We start from the raw sequence: 25,211 nt of genomic DNA on the forward strand, positions 1-25,211 counted from the left end.
CCTAAAATCGGACGAAAATATATATGGGAGCTATATCTAAATGTGAACCGATTTTCACGAAATTCAACACACGTCCTTCTACACTTAATTCAGTGCGATATGCCAAATTTCATACAAAATCGATGTATATATATGGAATTTGGTGCACCATTTACCTTAAATCTGACGAAAATATATATGGTAGATATATCAAAATCTAAACCGATTATTCCCAATTTCAATAGGGTTCGTCCTTAGGCCAAATAAATGAGCTGTGCCAAATTTCATCCAATTCGAATCAAAACTGCGACCAGTACTTTGTATACAATTTAACATGGACAGACGACGGACAGACGGACATTCATAAATACTCAGAAAGTGATTCTATGCATATTCTCAAAAAGAACCATGGGTATATCTCGATTCCTTTTGCCTGTTACAAACATATGCACAAAGACATAATACCTTGTACCACAGTGTGGTGAAGGATATAAACACGTTTTTTAAAAAATCTACGACTTATTGGACACCAAAATAATATTTTTTGAAAAATATACGTCTCATTGTAAACCAAAAAATATTTTTTTAAAAACCCTACTCCTAATTGAAGTCCAAAATTTTTTTTAACATTTTTGAAAAATATTTCTTTAAATATTTACGCTTGATACGGGCTTTTGAAAATATATTTTCTTTAAAATTTGTTTTAATCTCCCCACTGTGCCGATTATCTTAAGTACTATTAGGGGCAAGAGAAACTATGAAGACCCTGATGAAGGCACCTTAAACTGTGTGGCGGATGTTGCAAACGGAAGGCAAACAAGTGGCGGCAATGGCGTTAGCGGTTAGCCCGAGTAAACTAAACGCAGCAACTCAAGTTATCATTGCAAGTTTGAATGTAAAACGCAAACGTTTATTCAGTGGCAATGTGCAGTTTGGTGTAGTTCCGCAATTCTCATTGTAGATTTCATAGCCATAGTTCCTTGCTTACGATTGTGCACATAGTGTTCAGGTTCTGTACCAAGGAGAGCGATAGGGGGCGATCAGTGTAGCAACAATGTTTTAATTACAATTTCAAGTACATGATAAAGACATTGCCAAGCAGATGACTATGATTTGCCATCTCCGCCGGTATACCGCATGCCTGCCTGTCTTTCTTCTTCGTCTTGTTGTTGTCGGCAAGGAAGTGGATACTTGAAAAGGCATGTACTTTTGTTTCTACTACTTGAACTTTGAACTTCAAATAGTTATGCTGTTTTTTTTCTTTTTTGGTTTTTGTTCTCTTAGATTGTTTGTTTTGCCATTCGCTTATAGCTGCTACTTCCATCTACACTTCAGTTGAAGGAGCTGCACATAATTGCTATTGCCGCCACCACTTCTTCTTCTTCTCGTTGTGAGACCAAGCTAGGAGATTGTGCATCTTGGGAAAATGTTCCATTTGCTATTTGTTTTTATTTGTTATTGTTGTTCTGTTTTCCATATGTCAGATTGTTTATCTCAACAAGTCAACGAGATTGCTAAAGGAAGATATATTTGTTTATGTGTGGGTGAGAGAGAGAGTGGTAACAAAAACAAACTTTGCAATGTTATTGAAAAACAGTTTGGTTTGTGGGTTGCCTTCTACACTTTCACATCATTGGGGAAAAATAACAAAAGAATAAGGAAATAAATCCCATCAAGACAATGGTGAGAAAACTATTGAATAACAAATGTGTGTAAGAAAACAAAAAAAATACATTGGATTAATTTGTTTCAAATTAAAACAATTACCAATGTGAAAGAGTGGCTAGAGAAAAGCGGAAGAAGACATTGCAAAAACCAATGCTACGCGAAATGGTTTTCTGAAAATTTTCTCCTATTTTTATTCGATTGTTCTGGTTGTAATTTAATTGTTTGTGCAGGTTATAATACTTGCATAGCTTGTGGAAAATAGAACCATGTGAAAAACTGCATCTGTTAACACACAAATATTTCGTGGAATTGGAATTATAGTTGGAGTTTTTATTTGTTCTAAATATGTTCTTAACATTAACATAAACTTTAAAAAATATACGCATTGGCATAGACATTAAAAAATCTACGCCTTGGCATAGACTTTAAAAAATCTACGCCTTGGCATAGACTTTAAAAAATCTACGCCTTGGCATAGACTTTAAAAAATCTACGCCTTGGCATAGACTTTAAAAAATCTACGCCTTGGCATAGACTTTAAAAAATCTACGCCTTGGCATAGACTTTAAAAAATCTACGCCTTGGCATAGACTTTAAAAAATCTACGCCTTGGTATAGACTTTGAAAAAATCTACGCCTTGGCATAGTCTTTAAAAAATCTACGCCTTGCCATAGACTTTAAAAAATCTACGCCTTGGCATAGACTTAAAAAAATCTACGCTTTGGCATAGATTTTAAAAAATCTACGCTTTGGCATAGATTTTAAAAAATCTACGCTTTGGCATAGATTTTAAAAAATCTACCCTTTGGCATAGATTTTAAAAAATCTACGCTTTGGCATAGATTTTAAAAAATCTACGCCTTGGCATAGATTTTAAAAAATCTACGCCTTGGCATAGATTTTAAAAAATCTACGCCTTGGCATAGATTTTAAAAAATCTACGCCTTGGCATAGATTTTAAAAAATCTACGCCTTGGCATAGATTTTAAAAAATACGCCTTGGCATAGATTTTAAAAAATCTACGCCTTGGCATAGATTTTAAAAAATCTACGCCTTGGCATAGATTTTAAAAAATCTACGCCTTGGCATAGATTTTAAAAAATCTACGCCTTGGCATAGATTTTAAAAAATCTACGCCTTGGCATAGACTTTAAAAAATCTACGCCTTGGCATAGACTTTAAAAAATCTACGCCTTGGCATAGACTTTAAAAAATCTACGCCTTGGCATAGACTTTAAAAAATCTACGCCTTGGCATAGACTTTAAAAAATCTACGCCTTGGCATAGACTTTAAGAAATCTAAGCCTTGGCATAGACTTTAAGAAATCTATGCCTTGGCATAGACTTTAAAAAATCTACGCCTTGGCATAGACTTTAAAAAATCTACGCCTTGGCATAGACTTTAAAAAATCTACGCCTTGGCATAGACTTTAAGGAATCTGCACCTTGGTATAGATTTTAAAGAATCTACACCTTGGCATAGACTTTAAAGAATCTACACCTTGGCATAGACTTTAAAAAATTATTTAAAAAAAATTTACGCCCTGACATATTTCTTATATTATTTAATTACCAATCTAATACTTGTCCCGAATCCATCACCGTCACCTGAGATGCCCTCTACTGTATTAACCCTTAAACAAAATCCACCATATGTAAAAATAAGAATAACACTAATGAACGTTGTAGATTTTATAGTGCTGGTCGTCAGGACACCACACTTTCATGACATGATTTTCGAATATGAAAAAAACAATATTACTTCGTTATATCAACCGGTTACAGTCAGTCACCATGACATTAGAGTTAGATGACAGGTGGGCTGGCTGAAATGTTAAAAGCTAAAAATTAAAATGTAATGTCCTTTAACATTTTATACATACATATTGGTCATTTACTTCCTCACTCAAAATGAACTTTGATATCAAAAAGTGGAAAATTTAAACACGCACACACACACTCTTACATAAATCCTGCGTGCCATAATTCAGGATATTTGATTACAAGTCATATTTGTTTGGACAAGGAAACACAAAACCATGGACAATATTATAGAGGAGGGTTATTGGTTAGGGTAATTTTATAAATTAACAAAAATATATTTTTTTGAATTTTCTAAACAATTTAAAAATTATAATTTTTTTGTGTTCTTAATTTAATTTTAAATTTATTGTCCTTGATACCCTAAACGACATTTTTTGTTAATTTTGATATTGTCAATATTCCCAAGGATGGAGTCCTTTTATTCAGGTTTCCAATAAATATTAAACAAAAGCCTAAATTCCTATTATTATCCTTCCCCAATCCACCTCCCACCTACCCTTAATCAAACTCATCAAATTGTAACCACCCACCTCACCTTCCCATTTTTCTTCTTCTCCGCTATTTTTTGATAGTGTACCAATGAATAGGCGTAATTAAATTTCCAACTATACAAGTATGCTGATGATGTTGATGTTGCGCCACAACACTGTAGCAATGCCAACGACAACAAAAAAAACGTGTATCCTTTGGAGCACAACTACAGCTTATACATAGAGATCCCGCGTGACCTCATTATTTTCATTTAAAACACACTTGGTTTTTATACACGCATCTAAAAATCGCCAACCACTACAACCCACCATGTTCACACAAACCCAAACACACACACACACTTGATCAACCCTTTTACCCACTCTCCTCATTGAGGAGGATATGGAAAAATAATCAAAGAGTCCTTTGTAATCCAATTGTATAACACATGCTATTACATGCTGACCACGTTCATGACCATGTCCACACCAAAGTGTGTTGCCTGTGTGCATATGTATGAATGTGTGTGCGTTTTAATGCTCGGTGGCTTGTGGGGGCGTATTAAGAAGGAAATAGGCCGGTTAAAACCCCTCCTGCTTTTTGATGGATGTATATCACGATATGTGTTTGGTGTTTTCCTTAACGCCTACTTCTATTGCCTCAATAGCCGAATAGCTTGGATGGTTGACTGGCTGGCTGCTTCGCATAGTTTCATAATGGTAATTATTGGCCTTCTTATTATGCCACCATCACTAACTTGCAGCAGTAGCAGCTCCCAATTGTTTAGTGTAATTGATGAACATACTTCCACCATCGTCGTTGTTGCAATGAGCCAAACTTGGCCAACTGACCGACCAACCAACCGGCCAGCGGGCAGTCAGGCAATATGCTGCTGATTACAATTCATGTTCATATCCTGTATGACCATTGCACTTTGCTGCTGCTGCTACTTTTGCTACTGGGTCATTTGATGATATGATGATTGGTGTTCAAAGTGTTGCTGTTTGCTGCTATTCTCGAATAGGGGATGGTGCGTGCCAATGAGTTTTGTAATCTAACCACAAATTCCGGAAACAAATGTTATGACATGGTCCAGTGACCAAAAACACAACAATTTGTGTATGTGTGTGGTTAGGAGGTGGTAGCATGAAAAGGGAAAGTCGAGTCTCTCTTTAAATTTTGGGTAGAAGAGAATTTATATGTCTGAAGTTGAAATTAAATTTGGTGGGCTCCATTATAATTTGTAAATACCATACAGCCACAGTTATGTACCAATCTTCACGATATTTTGCATGTAGGATAAGTTCTGGTCAATGAAGGCCCCTATTGTTTTTAGTAAAGATCGGTAAATATTTAGGCAATGACATGGACAAATACTTTAATTTTTGTGTGATTTTCTGGTCGCTCCAGATGCCGCAATTTTGGCCCAAACATCGCGAATGTTTACATGGAGAAGGGGATCGGGCCAAAGAATAAGCATGCCTGTTTTGATAAAGACCGGTCAATATTTAGCGGGTCAAATGGACCCTGACTTTTGTGTGAACAATTACAAAATTTGTATTCTGGGGCGTATATATTTACCCCTGAAGGACGGAGAAGTTGATAGTATATCCAAGAAGAGTGGTTGACCTTTAAATTGATACCAATTATATTGCCGTATGTAGTCGGATTTGGGAGTTACACCTAAATATTTACAGGTGCATACGTATTCAGTTATTATTTAGTAAGCCATTACAACACTGCAGGGCGGAAATATAAGGCTGAACGCTTGTATTGTTCCAGAATTGTTCAAGAACAACGCCTATAATTTTCGGTGATGATAAGATAATAATTTTGGGATGAAATGGACCGAAAACATAATTTTTGGTGTTTTTTCGAGTTGATCTATAGGCCACAATTGAAAGCCGAACATCACAACACAACCCATGGTAAAGGGAATCTGGGAAAGTAATTAGAAGAGCTCTACTAAATATTAGTAATATTGCCCAAGCTCAGCTTGCGGTACCACAAAAAATTAGATTTTGATGGAAGTTGTGTAGGGTATCACATGGTCGGTCCCGTCCGACTATACTGCTCCGCTCACTGGTTTAAAAATATGTTTAAAGACTATTTTAAGGTGTACATTTTTTAGAAACTATTTTTAAGGGCTATTCCACCACGTAGATTTTTTTTAAATATTTTTAAGGACTATTACAAGGCGTAAATTTTGAAAAAGAAATATTTTCTCAATTTTCTATTTTTGAAGTTTTTCTATTGAACGAAATTTTTGATCTTAAATTAAAAAAAAAATTTCCGCCGAATGAATGGCATTCAGCGTATAATTTTTATTCCACTTCATGGAAATAAAAAAGTACAGAAATAAATCAAACCATCGAATGCAAAGAAAATCCTTTCCAAGAATAATGAATTGGTAAATATTTGCATAATTGTGTTCATGTTTTGTTTTTTTTCTCTCAGGCATATAATGAATAGCAGAAATACATATACCTGAATTTATAGTAAAACAATTGTTATGCAAATGAAATTCAGAATAACAACAGATTTTCCACCTTTTACATACTACCTCAAGGTATTGAGAATGGTTTTTCTTTTGTATATAACAAAAAAATGTAAGTAAATATGTATGTCATTCAGGTGAATATTGCATATTCATGTTTTTTTACGACATCGGCCATTATAATATTAATCAGATATAATAATTAAAGATTACCAATAATAGGTTTATACAGTGGTTTTTATTCAATTATTCTGTTACTTCAATGGGTTTTTTTTTCGTGTAAAAAATTACAACTCAATATCACAGTATGTCCTTGTTTACATACACCCAAGCCAGGCCTTTTATAAAATTAAAGTTAAGAAAACATAAAATTGCTATACATTTAAAAGTAATTATTTTTCATAAAATCACCCCAGTCGGATTCTTTAATCAAAATTAAAAATGTACGTAAAAAATCTATAAAGAATTGATTTATTTCCAATTGCAATTTTCCTGCCAATCAATGGCCATCTCCGCATTCACACAATTAAGAAGTTAGTACAGAAAAAATGTATTTGAATATTCATAAATATAAATTGCACATATTCTACTTGTTTTTGTTTCGTTTTTTTTTCTAATTAAATTGAAAAACTTTAGCAATCAACATTCTGCCAAGGCATTTTTTTCTCCCAACACAGTCATAACAACAACACAAAACGAATTGCTTCAATTGAAATGAATAAATAAATGTTATACAAAATATATATATTTATTTTTTTTTAAATTAGGAAAGTTTCGATATATGATTTTATTCAATGTCAGTTATATTTGAACCACCAACAAAAAGAGATTTATTTGAATTTAATAGCAGAATATGTACAACTACAAATTTGAGATTTTATTAACTACAGCCATGGTGGCGCATAAGTATTGATGTAAACATTACTTATTGTTATACATACGCATGGACGGACTTTATAGCTGTGATCAATATTTTTTTAATCTAAAACTTTATTTAAAATGTTGTATTCAAGTCTCGAAATATATATAAAAATTTGAAATTATATATATATATATATATATAGACACATTGGTTGAAAAATTCGTAATAGGCCTTCCATATACGTAAAAATTATTCCGGATCTTTATATGTTAATCCATATTTTCCCTATTGCATCACTATACCCTTCACCACACTGTGGTACATGGTATTATGTCTTTGTGCAAATGTTTGTAACAAGCAAAAGGAAACGACATATACACATGGTTACTTTTGAGAATATTCATAAAATCACTTTCTAAGTCGATTTATGCATGCCAGTCCTTCTGTCTGTCCATGTTAAATTGTATACAATAGCGCACTGAATTAAATCTTGAATGATGTGTGTAAAGTTTCGTGAAAATCGGTTCAGATTTAGATATAGTTCCCATACATATTTTCGCCCGATTTTAGGTAAATGGTGTACCAAAGTCCCTATATATTTATCGATTTGCACGAAATTTGAAATAAGTCTTGAATGATGTATCTAAAATTTCCTGAAAATCGGTTCAGATTTAGATATAACTCTCATATATAGTTACGTCCGATTTTATATAAATGGTGTACCACAGTCCTTATATATATTTTGATTTTCACGAAATTTGGCATAGCGTTCCTAATAAGGTCTAGAATTATGAGGGTTATGTTACCTTTAATCGGTTCAGATATAGATATAGCTCCCATATATATTGCACATCCGATTTTATGAAAATTGTGCAACATACTGAAGTTAATGTAAATTAATCTCTAGCAAGTTTCGTTGAAATCGGTTCAGATTTAGATATAGTTCCCGATTTTAGCGGCATTCCGAATATTGTGTATCAAATGTGCTGTAAATTGATTTACAGGTATGTCCCATTATACGTAAATAACTATAAATCTGCCCGAATGGAATAAAATTGAGCATCGGTTACAGAAAGGCATGTGTATGGATTGATATTAGTCGGTTCACTTACAGATAAATATCACATATTTAAATTCATTCAATTCCCTCGAAGGAACATTGACCTGAAATTGTTAGGATTCATATGCAGAATATACCCAATGTGGTGAAGGGTGTCATATAGTCGGCCCAGTCCAACTTCACTACTTTCCTAACTGGTTTTATTTCTTCCCTTGGTATTTCCAACAAATTCATTTCATTTATTTGCTGCAGAGTGTTGACCTCGGTAATGTCGATGTATTTGAATGGAATTATTAAAAATGTCAATAATAATTTATTTTTTTAGCCTCTGACTAACGGCCAATCAGTTAATACAAATGTCCGGCACGGCACTCTGTACACTTTTCATTATGATATTAAATCGATAAATATTAAAATTTATTAATGTGGTGCGAACAAAATGAAGAGGCAGGAATAAATATTGAAAAATTAAGGGGATCCATGAAATACATTTTATGGTCGATATATTAGACCTGCGAATATTTCTTGGGGAAATTTTAAATTTCTAAGTTTCTTTCGGAGAAAGAGGGTAGATAAAGGAAAGGGATCATAAATTCGATCTTTACTCCGTTTAAAATAGTAATCAACATATACAACTATGGGTCAATCTACCTTGGCGTGTTAGAATCATTTGAACTAAAACATTGCACCACAGTCTAGTGTAGGGTATACTGACCATTAAAATTCTAAAACCAAAATGTTACAACACCACTTACCACGTTCACCTAATTCACATATCTTCATCATTTTTGTCCAACACCATTTCTGGCCACTCCATATTAGCTCCGTGTAATATTCTTATGGTGGACACACACACACATACTCAGCCATACATACACATATGGTTTATTTATGGTTGATTAAAATTAAAAAGTTTTTTTTTTTTGGAAATTTTTTCCTTCATGGAAAAAGCCAACATACGAACTCATAATTATGAGTTTTTTATGGCTTTCAATGGAACAACCGGGACGGCGGACTCGGAGCCATCTGATACATTAAAATTTACCATATTGGCTAGTTTGGTCGGACGGTTGGTCGGTCAATAATGGTTTGCAATTCATCAATAAACCAAACCGATATCCGTTAAATTAATGAATGAATTTCACTGTAAATATTGGTTGGTTATATTCAATAAAAATAACAACAATACCAACAGCAGCAACCATACAACAATTAAATGATAAATATATGTGTGTATATGGGAATTAAAACCATTGAAATTAATATATACAAGCATACACAACCTATAATACAAACATATTTCAATATTATATGGTATATTGGCAATATGTATAATTTTAAGTTCTAGGTTTTGGGTAGGGTTTATTTGGAAATACCGATCGGTAACTTGCTTTCCACATGTCCATTTATTCAAAGTGTGAACAGTTGGATATTTTTTTGTTATTTAATTAAATTGATGTCCAGAGAATTATTATCAACGAGAGTATTGAAATATTTTTTTTTTATTTCAATAACTCAAGGAATGATATGCATACCATTTATTAAACTGTTGATTTATGCCAATTAATTAATGGTTCTTATGTCATCTTTACTATATCAACAGTTTATTAAATAAATATAAAGATAATGAAGATAAAACATATCTGATTAATTGCGGGATTGGCATTGATGAAGAAGGGTATTGAAAGCATATGCTTTTTGGGGAAAATGGAGCAAGGGGACAATTTTTCACAAATTATTGAATTTGTTTAATCTAAGCGTTATATAGTTGACATTTAAAAATAATTTTTAAGAAATCTGCAGCCAATAGTAGGCCTAGAAAATAATTTGTAACAAATCGACGCAAAAATCGACAACTTATTCCTAAAAGAATCCACGCCTTGTAGAAGACCTTGAAAAAATATTCCTTAAAGAATCCACGCCTTGTAGAAGACCTTGAAAAAATATTCCTTAAAGAATCCACGCCTTGTAGAAGACCTTGAAAAAATATTCCTTAAAGAATCCACGCCTTGTAGAAGACCTTGAAAAAATATTCCTTAATGAATCCACGCCTTGTAGAAGACCTTGAAAAAAAAGAATCCACGCCTTGTAGAAGACCTTAAAGAATCCACGCCTTGTAGAAGACCTTGAAAAAAAAATATTCCTTTAAAGAATCCACGCCTTGTAGAAGACCTTGAAAAAATATTCCTTAAAGAATCCACGCCTTGTAGAAGACCTTGAAAAAATATTCCTTAAAGAATCCACGCCTTGTAGAAGACCTTGAAAAAATATTCCTTAAAGAATCCACGCCTTGTAGAAGACCTTGAAAAAATATTCCTTAAAGAATCCACGCCTTTAGAAGAAAAAAAATCCACGCCTTGTAGAAGACCTTAAAAACTATGTTTAATAAATCCACGCCTTGTAGAAGACCTTGAAAAAATATTCCTTAAGAGAAAAAATATTCATTAAAAAAACCACGCCTTTGATGGACCTTGAAAAAATATTCCTTAAAGAATCCACGCCTTGTAGAAGACCTTGAAAAAATATTCTTTAAAAATCCACGCCTTGAAAAAATATTCCTTAAAGAATCCACGCCTTGTAGAAGACCTTGAAAAAATATTCTTTAATAAATCCTTGTAGAAGACCTTGAAAAAATATTCTTTAATAAATCCACGCCTTGGGAAGGTCTTGAAAAAATATTCTTTAATAAATCCTTGTAGAAGACCTTGAAAAAATATTCTTTAATAAATCCACGCCTTGTAGAAGACCTTGAAAAAATATTCCTTAAAAAATCCACGCCTTGTAGAAGACCTTGAAAAATATATCCACGCCTTGTAAAAAATCCACGCCTAATACGCCTTGTAGAAGACCTTGAAAAATATTAGTTAAGAAATTCACGCATTTTAGAAGGCCTTGAAAAATATTAGCTAAGAAATCCACGCCTAACAGTAGACCTTGAAAAATATGATTTAAAAAATCCACGCCTAACAGTAGGCCTTGAAAAATGATTTCTTACCAAATATAATATTTGTTTTAAATTACCAAATATTACATAGACTCATGATATGTTCTTATATGAAATAATATTAATGTCATTTCATGAAATTAACTACCACACATAATGAATACCAAAATAAAATGCATGCATACGTATGTACATACAAATATATTGTTAAATATTTGACAAAATTTAAATCTTTATAAAATACAAACATTCTTAGCACACCTATGAGATTTTCTAATTAAATTTGAAATTTTATTATTTAGATTTGACTTTATTAGAAATTCCACAAAATATATACGAAGAAATATATCGACTAAGAGACCAATAGGATTTCTTTGTATTATTATTATATATTGACATAGCACACTTTCATTGTTAGTCTTCGGGGCAGTAAATATAAATTTATACGCATTTATTTATACATATGCACATGTGTTGCATACTACCACACACACATACGTATTAATTTATCCTAGAATTATATGACATGAAATCGCTTTCAACCTGATTGTTATTTATAAATGTATGTATATCACCCGAAATTCTGTATGGATGATATCCTTGGGTATAACTGTGAGCTGATTTCCTTGTGGTGATGTGATTAATCTACAAACAGGATTTACCATAATAATATGTTACTTATTCATATATGCGTACATGCATACATACAAGTATATCCTGACACAGATGTCAGTTGCATACATTCCCATACTTTTCTTCTCCATCTTCAACATTATTATTCTCACCAAAAATGTATATGGGATGTCCAGAAGGAATGTGTGTGAAATATTCAAAAGTACTACCGGACATCTGCAGTTGGTAGTTAAATAATGGGGAGATATTGGTCGGTTGGTTGGAAAACTGGATGGTTGGTTGGATAGCTGACTGGCTTGTTGATAATTAAAATTTAAGAGTATGGAAGCACGATGAACGTAAATTTTATACATAAATATACTGTGTATATTGAATGGTTAAACTTGGCACAAGATTTACCATTAAAGATACTTTCAACAATGACCAGTGGTTTCCAATAAAGAAACAGTTTCTTCGATTGGATATGGTTTAAGTTTGTAGGTATTATCATAATTTAAGGAAGGATTTAAAAAATAATAATTTTAGAAGTCTAACAAAATGCGCCTATTTTCTGTATTTTTAAAACAAAAATTATCGATGTATAGCGTGATTTTTTTGGAAAAACATTTCCCTGCCTACTTTTAGGCGTAGATATTTCAATAAATATTTTACAAGGTCTTCTATTAAGCGTAAATTAAAAAAATATATTTTTCAATGCCTACTATTAGGCGTGGATTTTTGAAATAAAATTTTCAGAGCCTGCTATTAGGCGTGGATTTAAAAAAATGGTTTTCAAGTAAAAAAGTATTTTCAAGGCCTATTTATAGACGTGGATTAAAAAAAATGGTTTTCAAGTAAAAAAGTATTTTCAAGGCCTATTTATAGGCGTGGATTAAAAAAAATGGTTTTCAAGTAAAAAAGTATTTTCAAGGCCTATTTATAGGCGTGGATTTGAAAAAATGGTTTTCAAGTAAAAAAGTATTTTCAAGGCCTATTTATAGGCGTGGATTTTTAAAATATAATTTTCAGAGCCTGCTATTAGGCGTGGATTTAAAAAAATGGTTTTCAAGTAAAAAAGTATTTTCAAGGCCTATTTATAGGCGTGGATTTTTAAAAGTATTTTCAATGCCTACTTATAGGTTTGGGGCCTACTATTAGGCGTGGGCCTACTATTAGGCGTGGATTCTTAAAATCTATTTTTCAGGGCCTACTATTAGGCGTGGATTCTTAAAATCTATTTTTCAGGGCCTACTATTAGGCGTGGATTCTTAAAATCTATTTTTCAGGGCCTACTATTAGGCGTGGATTCTTAAAATCTATTTTTCAGGGCCTACTATTAGGCGTAGATTCATAAAATCTATTTTTACGGGCCTACAATTAGGCGTGCATTCTTAAAATGTATTTTTCAGGGCATACAATTAGGCGTGGATTCTTAAAATGTATTTTTCAGGGCCTACAATTAGGCGTGAATTCTTAAAATCTATTTTCAAGGCTTTTTTAAAAAAATTTAAAAAATATTTTTCAAGGCCTACTATTTGGCGAGTATTTTTGTACACATCTGTTTCAAGATCTTCATTTTTCGGAGTGCATTTTTCGTATTTTTTTTTAAGAAATAATATTTGTTCTTCCTGCATACTTCCTTATAATTTGAAGAATACACAAATCCACATTTAAAGTTTCTGTGTAATTTATGGCATTGCATTTAAATTTTCAAAATTTTTCATTTTTTTGGTTTTTTGCGAAGATGCCGTCATCGCATAGATAGAAGAAGAACAATAATAAAATCCATGTTTACTGTTTTTTTTCTTCATCTTGCTTCGTTTCAAAGTAAAATATTTCTTTTGTATATTTTTGAATAACATATTTCTTTTGTCGTTGGCGTTGTTGTTGTCATTTCTCTTCGCACAGATTGTATTCAATTGAATTTGTTGTGTTTTCATGTTGTTTTTTGTCCATAAACAATTCTTTGACAAATGGTGTACTTTTTCAACATTTTTGTTTAACAAATCACCAGATTTTCAATTGTTGGTCTGATGTTTTTGTTGCTGTTTGATGCTGGTTGGTTGGTCTTTGGTTTGTCGGTCCTCTCATCTCCAAAACCCTTTGTGGAGTTTGGAATTTAATAATAACAATGACATAAAACAAAACTATAAAATTTGTAGTTATTTGTCTCTTGTTGAGAGGAAAAGATGTTGTGAAAATTTGTCCAAAGGACCAATGTCATTATTTATCAAATTCTTTTTAAAATGAAATATGAATGCAACAATAAAAATGTGATTTTGAGGAAATAAAGAAATACAAATTTTCGAGGAAATTTGAAACAAGAAATGGAATAGAAAATATAATTGCAAGGATATTAATCAGAATTCTTATTACCACAAAATAATAAATATTTTCAAAATAATATTTAACATTTTTAAAATCCAATTTAAAGATTGGAAACATTGGGTCTTTAGCAATTGTTTATTTCAACTATTATTACATAAACCCGATTTTATAATTTATAATGAATTCTTTATTAAAAAAAAAGACATGCAAATAATGTTTACAAAAAATAAATAATTAAAAAGGAAACAATAATTAACATATTTTGTTGGCAGAAAAAATATTCCAAAATTACTAAGTGATGCCTTCCTCCTAATGTCTGACCACATTGAGAATCTTCAACATTGAAAATCCCAAGGGAAATTTACTGGGTATAGGTGGCGGTGTTGCTGGCAAAAGTAAATAAATAAACCAGTGTAGGAAGTGGAAAGAATTTCGGGAATAGGATCCAAATTGATGGAGGATATTTTTAACACGATTTCTGAAAGATTGATTCAAGTACAATTCCAAGCGAGCAATTTGCTTTTGTAGTTTTTCTATTTCGTCCTGCATTTGTTGTTCCTTAACCGTGGCCTTCGATATTATTTCCTCGTTGTGTCTAAGAAGGGAAATGCAGAACACAAATATGTATTAGAATTTATTATTAACTCAAAAAATTACTTCATAATTTTCTGGGCATCCTCCAGTTGTTTTGTGACATCACTGAGCTCTTCTGTCTTCAAATTAAGTTTTTCCTCAAGAAGACATATTTCAAAATCAGATTTGCAGATCTAAAATGAAAAATATAAAAGAAATTATTTTTCAAGACCTAATATTCAGCGTGGATTTTTTTTAAAATTAATTTTCAAGGCATACAATTAGGCGTAGATTTATTAAAAATATTTTTCAAAGCCTATAATTAGGCTTGGATTTATTAAAAATGTTTTTCAAGGCGTTTATTAGGCGTGCAGTTATTAAAAATAGTTTTCAAGGCCTACTATTAAGCTTGGATTTAAAAAAAAATTAAAGGATTTAAAAAAAATCAATGCCTACTTTTAGGCGTGAATTTATTTAAAATATTTTTCAATGTCCACTATTAGGAGTGGATTTATTAAAAATATGTTTCTTCTATTTCGCAAGGATTTTTTTAAAAAATATTTTTCAAAGGCTTACAATTATTTTTCAAGGCCTACTATTAGTCGTGAATTTATTAAAAATCTTTTTCAAAGCCTACTATTAGGAGTGCATTTACTAAACATACTTTTCAAAGCCTATTATTAAGCTTGCATTTTAAAATATATTTTTCAAAGCCTTATATTAAGTTTGAATTGGGCGTGGATTTTTTAAAAAATATATATCAAGGTCTACTACTAAGTGTGATCTTTTGAAGAATATGTTGTAAAGCTTACTTTTAGGGGCGGATTTAAAAAAATTCATGGCCTTCTATTAGAGTTGGATTTTTTTTTAATATTTTTCAAAGCCTTCTATTAGTCGTGCATTTTTAAATATTTTCAAATCCTTTTATTAGGCGTGGATTGTTTTAAAATAATGTTTAGGCCCTCTTTTAGGTGAGGATTTTTAAAATTATTTTTAAGGCCTTCTTTTAGGCGAGAATTTTTTAAAATAAGTTTTTACGTCTTCTTTTAGGTCAGGATTTTTAAAAAGATTTTTTAGGACTTCTTTTATGCGAGGATTTTTTAAATTATTTTTTCAGAGCCTACTATTAGGAGATAATTTTTTAAGGCCTCCTTTTAGGCGAGGATTTTTTAAATTATTTTTTTAAAGCCTATTATTAGGTGTGTTGTTTTTTAAGAATAGTTTTGACGAATTAGAAATGCTAAAAAACCATTACCTTACTGTAAAGTTGATTTTTCTCATTTTCCAATGACTGCACCTTCCTCTGTTCCCCAGACAAATTTGCTTGCAATTGCCGTTGTTCCGCCATAACCTTAAAAAGATTTGAATTTATTTGTGATATCATAGCATTTAGATTTTCGATTTCTTGATCTTTGGCCGAATTTTGTTGTTCTAGCAATTCTTTATCGGCCCTAAGACTCATCAAAGATGTCGTCAGAATTTCACAAGATGACTTGACATTGGTTATATCTTCCAGTGATCGCTTCAGCTGGCAATTGAGTTCATCGTTACGTTTTTGTTCCATCCGGAATAACGAATTGAATACATGCAGTTGATTGCGGGCCTTAATTGCCTAAAAACGAAAACAAACAAAATCAAAATTCGAAAATTTTGAAATAATTTAAAAACAATGTTTTTAAGAACTTACACAACGTTTTAGTTCGGTAACTTCCTGCTGCAGACGTTTCACCTCTTCACGGCGTTTACGCCAGGCATTTAACATGATAATGGAAAAAATTCTCAACCCAGCCATTTGTGATTCCAGTTGGTTATTATGATTCGTGTAACCGATTACATGATTACCATAGCCATACATTTTGTGTATAATCGATGAGGACTGCTCATTAGTTGCCCCGGTATAATAAGGTATACCCTGACATTCCACAACTCCACCATGACTTTTAACTATCATTGATTTTGGCGGAACTTCATTGTTCTTTGCGGAATAATTCGAATTTCGACAAAAATGTTTCATATCCATTTGTGATATTGATTTTCGTGAACGATATGCCAAAATCAGACCAGTTTTTTGACGTTGCAATACGGCCGTGGTTATAGTTTCTTCCTGTGTTGTTATAGATCTGCTATTTAAATCACTGGTTACAGAATTTAATGATTTATTTGAAGACGATGGCGTTAACAACAAAGATCTGGGAATTTGAGATTTGCTTAATGATTTTTTTAACTGCGTGCTATTTGTCGAAGAAGAAGAATTTTGTAATTTTTAAGAAATGTATGAACTATATATTATTCGCGATATAAAACAAGGAAAATTTCAGGAAAAACATTTTAAAAGAATGAAATAACAACTATTTTTTTATAAAAACTTCAAACAAAAAGCAGTTCGACAACAATAAAATTTCGAAATGTTGAAAATGACACATTTTGAAATTTCAGGAAAACTGTATATAATGGAATGTAACGAAAAATTTGTGAATCGAAAAAACAGAGGATTAAAAAAAAATAATTTCATGTAGGGACACTCACAGAGAAACGTGTAAAGATTTGGAATCGATTGGGTTATTAGTTTTTTAGTTATCGTGCCTGCCATTCGCCAAAGAGAAAAACGCGTTTAAAGTTTGAGAAGCTCTTTAGCCGTCACTTGATGCTGACACAATAAATCGGCTATATCTTCAAGAGTTCTTGAGATTTTCACTTGAAATTTTGTACTCTAGAATTAGAGTAGATTCGAATTAAATCAAAAAAATTTTGACACCGAGAATGTACACTGTGCCAAATTTCATGCAAACGAAAGCTGTAGGGGACTTTGGTGCCCCATTTACCTTACATCGGACGAATACATATATAGGAGCTATATCTAAACCTGAACCGATTTCCACGAAACTTAACACACATCGTTCTAGACTTAATTCAGTACGCTATGCCAAATCTCGTGCAAATCGAAGGATATATAGGGACTTTGGTGCACCATTTACATAAAATCGGACGAATATATACATGGGACCTATATCTAAATCTGAACCGATTTTCACGAAACTTAACACACATCGTTCTAGACTTAATTCAGTACGCTATGCCAAATTTCGTGCAAATCGAAGGATGTATAGGGACTTTTGTGCACCATTTACATAAAATCGGACGAATATATACATGGGAGCTATATCTAAATCTGAACCGATCTTCTCGAAACATGACACACGTCATTCTAGACACAATTCTGTATACTATGCCAAATTTCGGCCAAATCGAAACATATATAGGGGCTTTGGTGCCCCATTTACCTTAAATCGGACGAAAATATATGTAGGAGCTATATCTAAATCTGAACCGATCTTCTCGAAACTTGACACACTTCATTCTAGACACAATTCAGTGTACTATGCCAAATTTAGTGCAAATCGAAACATATATAGGGGCTTTGGTGCACCATTTACATAAAATCGGACAAAACTATATATGGGAGCTAAATCTGAACCGATTTTCACGAAACTTAGCACACATCATTCTGTACCTAATTTAGAACTCTATGCCAAATTTCATGCAAATCGAAAGATATATAGGGACTTTGAAGTTCCATTGATCTTAAATCGGACGATACTATAACGGGAGCTATATCTAAATCTGAACCGATTTTTCTCAATTTCAATGGGGTTCGTCCTTGAGCCAAATAAGTGACTTGTGCCAAAGTTTATCCCAATCGGATCATAAATGCGACCTGTACTTTGTTTACAATTTAACATCTACAGACGGACGGACGAACGGACATGAATAAATCGACTCAGAAAGTGATTCTATGCATATTCTCAAAAGGAACCACATGTCAATCTCCTTTCCTTTTGCCTGTTACAAACATATGCACAAAATATTGTCAGGGGCGTTTACAATGCGTAAATTTATGAAAGAAAATATTCTTACGGTATGTTACAAGGCGTGGAATTTGAGATCCTTTAACAAAGCGTGGATTTTGAAGGAAAATATTCTCAGCCTATTTCAAGGCGTGCATTTTCAAGGCCTTTTACAATGCGGTGATTTTTTTTAATATTTTTTAATCACCTATTGCAAGACCCGGATTTCAAACAAATATATTTTAAGGGATATTACAATGCCTGGATTTGGCCTATTTGAATGGCTATTAAAAAGCCTGGTTTGAAATTAGAATGTTCAATTCCGTTTTCAAGGCATGAATTTAAAAAATATTATTATTTATTTTTAAAAAAATATAAATAAATTTACTTACTTTGCATTTGCTATGGATTTCCTGGAAACACGTTTTGAATTCGATTTGCGAATTTTATTTTTTCCCTGCGAACCAATACTTGGACGACCATGTTTCGGATTTTTCAATAGTATTTCTTTTTGATTTTGTGCATTTGAAGACGATGCTGGGGAGGACGAACGATCGGTACTCCTTCTAGTGTCCGAAGCTGATGTATGAGTATCAGCTTCACTGCTGTTATCTGGTGTTATTTCCAATGGTGGTATGGCGGTCAAGACAACTTCGGGCATTTCGATTGTTGCTTTTCTTTATTTTATCGGTAGTAAAATGAGGATATTAATTCTTTTAGTTTTGAAAAATTGTGTTTTTTTGTATTTATATTTATTGTTCAATATAATGACAGTGCAAGCATTGAAGTAGTAGAAGTTTTTAAAAAAATTATGTACAGTGAAAATTGTCGAAACCAAGGTCAAAACACATATATGGGAAGTGTCAGCAAGAAATTTTAAGGATTGGATATGTTAGAATATTTTTTTAAACAAAAAATAACAAAAAAATAACAAAAAAAATAACAACAAAAGCGCGATTTTTTAACCGATTTTTAAGTATTTTTTCAAGAACTTCCATTGTTTTTAATATGACATTTTTTTAATATTTCCAAGAACTATCAAAAGAGTAGCCTTAAGGACTATCAAGGATAATCAGGAAACATGATGTTTGTAAAACTTGTTTTAATGAAATTCAGAATTTTTTAGAAGTATTTCTGGATTTTTTAAGGACTATCAGAGAAGCGTGATATTGCTAAATAATTTTTCAATGACACTCTGGAAATCAATTTATTGATATCTTCTCAAGGATTATCGAAAAGCATGAAATTTGTAAACAATTTTTAAATAATTGTTTCCATACAACTAATTCTTGTGGTTTAAATTTAATTTTTAAAATATATTTTTAAAGACATACCGTTAATAAACTTCACTTCAGGCCAGACAATTAATAGAGAATTTTTAAAATCTACTCATCTACTAGACAACTTGAATACAATTGTTTTTTTTTCCATTCAAAAAAAAAAAACTAACAACAGCAACAAAAACCACAACCATGATGAAATATGAAATTAAAACCTCTAATAGCTTTAAAGTGGTCTAGAGCAAATACTTCAGCATAAACGAAGCAATTACCACAATTTAATACAAATTGTGGTGGTGGCCAACTATATTATGTGGCTAAGCTACCTTCAGGGCGATTATATGTGTTGTTCCACCTATTTTTTCGGTTGCATCCAAAAACCAACACTTGTCCATTTTTTAACATTTTATTTTATTCTCGAGGAAAATGTTTTATAGAACAAAGATAATTGGGGTTTTTTGTTAAATTGTTGTATATACGAGAACATACATACCTTCACATATTTGTTTTTTTTTAGTTGCAATTTATATATATTTTTAAAAAAATTTTAGTATCACATCAAATCACTGGTTTACCTCATACACCCTTGCAAATTTTTACAACATAATTTTTTCTAGCTAAACTATTTTCTACCCCACTTTTTTGTTGTAGTTGCAATTTTTTATTATTTTTGCTATTCTTTTTTTGTGTGTAAAGAATTTAATTCCATTCACATTGTTAATTGTTGTATGTTTTTTTTTTCGTTCTTTCTCCTCTCTCTAGCCTCGGCCCCTGTCATGGAGGTGCCACCACAAAACGTAACCGCTTTAGATGGTAAAGATGCAACTATTTCCTGTCGTGCTGTCGGTGCTCCCAATCCAAACATCACTTGGATTTACAACGGTAAGTGTTGTTGTCGTGAAACTTAACTAACCAAAAAAGCGAAAAACAAAAAACTGAAGCAGAAACAACAAAAAAATTAACAGACAGAACATTTTTTTCGGAAAAAATCTGCAAAATAACTTTTTTGGTGGGTTTTGAAAAACCCCATGAATTTTTTGTTCATTTTTGGTCCACCGACACTTTGCTTCTGTCGTTTTGCCACTCTCCACATGAAAGAGGCGAAATAACACTAATGTTATTTAACAGCAGTGGATAAATTCATAATTTATGTTTTTTCGAGTGCGAAATTGCTTTGCGGCCACGAAAACAAAATATTTTTTTCTGGGGTGGTGGAAACAAATTAGATTTAGAGGTTTATTTGTTTGAGGTTCAGAGAGAATGAAAAATATAAAAAAAATATTAAAGAAGACAAAACTGGAGATGATTCACAGAATAAGAGATTGGATACCTTGAACTTATTTCTTAAGGACCATATAAAATATTTAAAAAAATATTTTTCAAGGACTATCTACAACCTTGGATTTTTTAGATAATATTTTGAAGGGGAAGAAAATATATAAAAATGTAGATGTTAAAAAATATATTTTTAAGGATTAGAAACAGATCACGAATTTTTTAAACCAATTTTTCAAGGATTATCATAGCGTGGATTTTTAAAATATAATTTTCAGTGACAATCTTTTCACCGTTGTCAAATTTTTAAAGGACTACCATACTATTATGTATTTGTGCATATGTTTGTAATAGGCAAAAGGAATCGAGATAGACCCAGGGTTCCTTTTGAGAATATGCATAGAATCACTTTCTGAGTCGATGTATGCATGTCCGTCCGTCTGTCTGTTGATGTTAAATTGTAAACAAAGGACAGGTCGCATTTATAATCCGATTTGGATGAAATTTGGTACAGCTCATTTATTTGGCCCACGGAAGAGCCCTATTGAAATTTGTGAAAATCGGTTCAGATTTAGATATAGCTCCCATATAAAATTTCATCCGATTTAATGTAAATAGTGTACCAAAGTCCCAATATATGATGCGATATGCACGAATTTTGGCACAGCGTACTGAATTCAGTCTAGAATGATGTTTGTTAAATTTCGTGAATATCGGTTGAGATTCAGATATAGCTCCCATATATAATTTCGTCGGATTTTATGTAAATGCGATATGCACGAATTTTGGTATTGCGTACTGAATTAAGTCTAGAACGATGTTTGTAAAATTTCGTGAATATCGGTTCAGATTCAGATATAGCTCTCATATATAGTTTCGCCCGATTTTATTTAAATGGTGTACCAAAGTCCCTATATATATATATATATATATATATCTTTCGATTAGCTCGAAATTTGGCATAGCGGACTGAATTAAGTCTACAGTGATGTGTGTTAATTGTTGTGAATATCAGTTCAGATTTATATATAACTCCCATATATATGTTCGTCCAATTTAAGATAAATGGTGTACCAAAGTCCCTATATATCTTCCGATATGCACGAAATTTGGCATAGCGTACTGAATTGAGTCTATAATGATGTGTGCTAATTTTCGATTCAGATTTCAATATAGCTCCCATATATATTTTCGTCCGATTTAATAGAAATGGTGCGCCAAAGTTCTTATATATCTTTCTTCAATTTCATGCCAATGTTATTTCGAAAAGGCGACGTCTGTTATGAGACTATGTAGAATATACCCAAAGTGGTGAAGGGTATCATATAGTCGGCCTAGTTCGAATTTACTACTTTCCCCACTGGTTATTATTGAAGAACATAGCATTTTATGTAATAATTTGGCGTTATATTCAAATTTTATATATGTACGAAAAAAGAGTACAAAAATTGTACCAAACGAAAACTTTTAATCGCAAAAAATTAATACAAAAATATTTGGAAGTATGAAAAATTCTTGCGGTACGTAAAATACCAATGTTTACGACCAAAACAATTTTTACAAACAAAAGTTTTTAAGTATAATGAAGATTATATTAGTGCAAAAAATACAAAAGTGTTACAAACAAATTTTAACAATATTTAAAAAAAATTTTTAAAATAATTTTCTACTACAATTTGAAAAATTTCGACAAAAAATAGAAGGCATATCTCTGAGCTAAATCTTTTGAAAAATTTCTGCTCTTTTTTTTACAAAATTAAATATCAAAAAATTTTATAAAAAATGGCATGATTTAAGATATTATTGTTGTTTATTTAAGTTATAAATATTTTTATATGTACTAATCACCAATTGTTTTTCTTTATTTTTTCTCTCTCCTCTCTTTTTTTGCTACTGCAAATAAATTAAATGTTTAACCAACAAATCAACTTACCAAACTGCGCTTACTAACCAAAATTCAAACTGCAATCAATTAAATCAATTGGTTTGAATAATTGCTAAATAATAACAACAACAACCAAAAATCTCCCTCCAACAACAACAACGAACAACCGATCCGAAACAAAAATCACAAAACCCCAAACTGCAATAAAAACTTCACTTAAAATGTCATTTAAAAATGGATTACTTTATGGCGCCATTACCATCATCATCATATATCCCTATATTGCACACCCACCCATGGATTATTGGATATATTCCCTTTGCAAAACTCTTGTATATATATGCAAATAAAAAAACCCCAATGAACACCAAACAAACAACCATGCAACCAACAAAATGTGAAAAACAATAATTATCATGGCTCTTTCTCTCTATTTGATAACAAAAATAACAACAACAAAACCCATCATTTAATGTCCAATCTAAAAATTCTAAATGACTTTAATTGGCGGACCAAATACCAACATCACCACTGTGTAATATGCCATCATGCTTGACATGCATCGTGCGGCGGGGTGCAATGGTGCAAATAAATATTTGATGCAACATTAATATATGTGTGTGCATTACATGGTGTCTGTATCACTGTATGTGTGCGCGTTTGTGTTGTCTATAAAAACATTACTGTCATCATCGTCATCGTCATACCATAATGCCATTGAAAACACTTTGGCTATGTTTGGCGTCATAATATCCACTTAACTTGGCGAAAAATACCTTATACAACATTGCTGGTGTCATCGTTGTTATGCTGTGGTGCAATGTGGCATGCCACAAATGGCACAAACCATTGACGGTAATATTTAATATTTACACCATTGCTTGCAATTGTTGGGCGCCACAACCATATATAATTTTTTTCTCTCGTCGCTCGCACCCCACTCTTCTGCTGTTTTTGGTAAAAAAAACACCGAACTGCGTAACGCATTACCAACCAACGAACCGGAAATACATGGGTTTGGAAAACAACATACATGTATTGTGTGTGTATGTGCCTTTGCCTGTGTGTGGGTGTGAAAACTTACATTTACTGCACCGAAACCCACCGAAAAAAAAACGATCAATTGACACACACACCAACACCATTCACCATATTTACATGCTGATGACAACACCATTTATCCTGGCGGTGGGATCCTCCCTGCTCGTTCTCACCATGCATTTTATCGGTGTCTGTGTGCTGGTTTCTCTCTATATGGACTTAATGGTTGCTTTTACCACAAACGACGACGACAACAACAACATCATCATTAACAACACCATTATCGCCATGATGTGACGATGATGGTTGGATGTGTCGGCGGGATTCACATGGTGGTGGCCAACAATTAAATGGAACGCACAAAAACACGACAACCTGTACTTCTTTTTTGGATCCTGCTTGTGTGTGTAAAATGCAAATTCTTGCCAATTTTACAAAATTTGCATATTGTCGAACTCCCTCCCTCCCGCACAACATGGTTGTTTGGGGTTTCAACGACAACATTTCTACTTACACCATTTTTCGGACGCGCTACATTATATTGACAAAACCCCTACACCGCCTCCTAAAAAACTTCGATTCGATTGCGTTTCGATTAACAGAAACTCACCTTGTTGAAATTTCAAGCCGCATACAAATTTTGGAATCTGGAGATTTATTAATTTCAAATGTACGCGAATCGGATGCTGGTCTCTATACCTGTGTACGTTCGAATGAAGCTGGCACCGTTAATGGTGAGGCGTATTTAGGTGTTTTGGGTAAGTACATAGAAAATCAAATGCACATAATTGCACTGAAAACCTTTGATGGGATTTTGCTACCCTCCCAGATAGACTAACTGACTAACAAACACAAAAAATTAACATAATGCTACATAAACATAACTCTGCATATCTACATACCAACAAGCAAACATTTTTATTTTCATAACATTAACTTGCATCATGATGTTGCATGCATGTTTACATATACATTTTTTTTTTTTTGTTTACAACATTGTTTTTGACAGCTCATTTCACTTTAGCGGAATTTTAAAACTGGGAATCCTCTTTTTAGAGGCAACGA

At 32.3% G+C, this 25,211-nt stretch overlaps 1 protein-coding gene across 1 annotated transcript in view; it reads left to right on the forward strand.

Annotated features, from left to right (window-relative positions):
- Window positions 1-25,211, forward strand: part of LOC133327100 (protein sidekick) — an 87,342-nt gene that overhangs the window by 38,657 nt on the left and 23,474 nt on the right. Inside the window, exons 6-7 of the mRNA XM_061535675.1 lie at window positions 20,708-20,827; window positions 24,749-24,904. Of these exons, the coding sequence (XP_061391659.1) occupies window positions 20,708-20,827; window positions 24,749-24,904 (276 nt within the window). The remainder of the gene's footprint in view (window positions 1-20,707; window positions 20,828-24,748; window positions 24,905-25,211) is intronic.

The sequence above is a fragment of the Musca vetustissima genome, unplaced genomic scaffold (genome assembly GCF_032173495.1).
Source record: "Musca vetustissima isolate MV318-11 ecotype Yass unplaced genomic scaffold, APGP_CSIRO_Mvet_v1 utg12896, whole genome shotgun sequence".
Taxonomy (NCBI): Eukaryota; Metazoa; Arthropoda; class Insecta; order Diptera; family Muscidae; genus Musca; species Musca vetustissima.